Source organism: Physeter macrocephalus, chromosome 18 (assembly GCF_002837175.3).
Source record: "Physeter macrocephalus isolate SW-GA chromosome 18, ASM283717v5, whole genome shotgun sequence".
Lineage (NCBI taxonomy): Eukaryota > Metazoa > Chordata > Mammalia > Artiodactyla > Physeteridae > Physeter > Physeter macrocephalus.
The window spans coordinates 86137808-86138853 of record NC_041231.1 but is presented as its reverse complement, the minus strand read 5'-3'; the positions used below and the strand labels follow the sequence as shown (position 1 = coordinate 86138853).

Genomic DNA, 1046 nt, shown 5'->3' with positions numbered 1-1046 from the left:
CCCCTGGCTGGTGGGAGAAAAAACAAACCACCTGGAAATGTAGGGTTGTTTCTATGGAAAACACCAATAATAAAAAAACAATGCCCCTACATGGGAGTAATGAATGATTATGGGTATTGTTGGTTCTGGTATAAGGATAAATTAATCATACAGAGTCGACTGCCAACAGTGGAATTGTTGACTCGTCCATTCAGACAAGGCTTCTTGCCCAGAAAAACACAGTGATAGATTAAATTGTGAAATACATTGTAGATGATTTAGGGGTACATTGTTAAAACCTGTCCATGCGGACCTCTGGGACACATAGGAAAGTTCAGGAAACTTCCTCCTTCATAGTTTCTTTTAATGGCTTGTTACATATTAGCTTGGCTTTGTTATTAGTACGGATTGAACCTACTCTAAGAAAAAACAATGATGTTTTGACAACCTTTAGAATTACTTTAAAAGTACATCTAGAAATATTAGGTACAATCTATTATAAATATCTTCTGAGGTTTTAGTTAAACACCTGATGATGTAATCACTTAGGGTATATAAACCTGACTGTAAGAAAATAAAGAAGAGAGACCATGCTTGCACATACACAGTTTAATTGATTTATTTAACCTCCCCTCGCCGACGCTGTCCATCCCTTGGGTATTCCTGGACCTGCAGGAGCTGGACTCCTGCAATTTTCCAACTCTCCACGTCCCCAGCTGCTCTTTTTCTCCCTCTTCCTCCTCATCTACCTCTTACCCCTGGTGGGCAATGCACTCCTTGTGCTCATTGTAACCCTGGATGGGCGTCTCCACACTCCCATGTGCTTCTTTATCTGCAACCTCTCCTTAGTAGAGCTCTGGTACACCACGATCACTGTGCCCAAAATGCTGGCCAATTTTCTAAGTTCCCAAGGTGTCATCTCTGTTCCCAGCTGCATCACCCAGTACTACGTCTTCTCTTTGGCTGCCACAGAGCTCTTCTTTCTCACCACCATGGCCTATGACTGCTATGCTGCCATCTGCCGACCACTCCACTACCCACTCCTGCTCAGCCCTCTAACTTGTGGT

The 1046-nt window shown here is 43.0% G+C and overlaps 1 protein-coding gene across 1 annotated transcript in view; it reads left to right on the top strand.

Moving 5' to 3' along the window:
- LOC102979633 (olfactory receptor 6N2-like) overlaps window positions 1-1046 on the top strand; it is a 7038-nt gene that overhangs the window by 2196 nt on the left and 3796 nt on the right. The window contains 1 exon segment of the mRNA XM_028479529.1: window positions 655-1044. Coding sequence (XP_028335330.1) covers window positions 655-1044 — 390 coding nt within the window.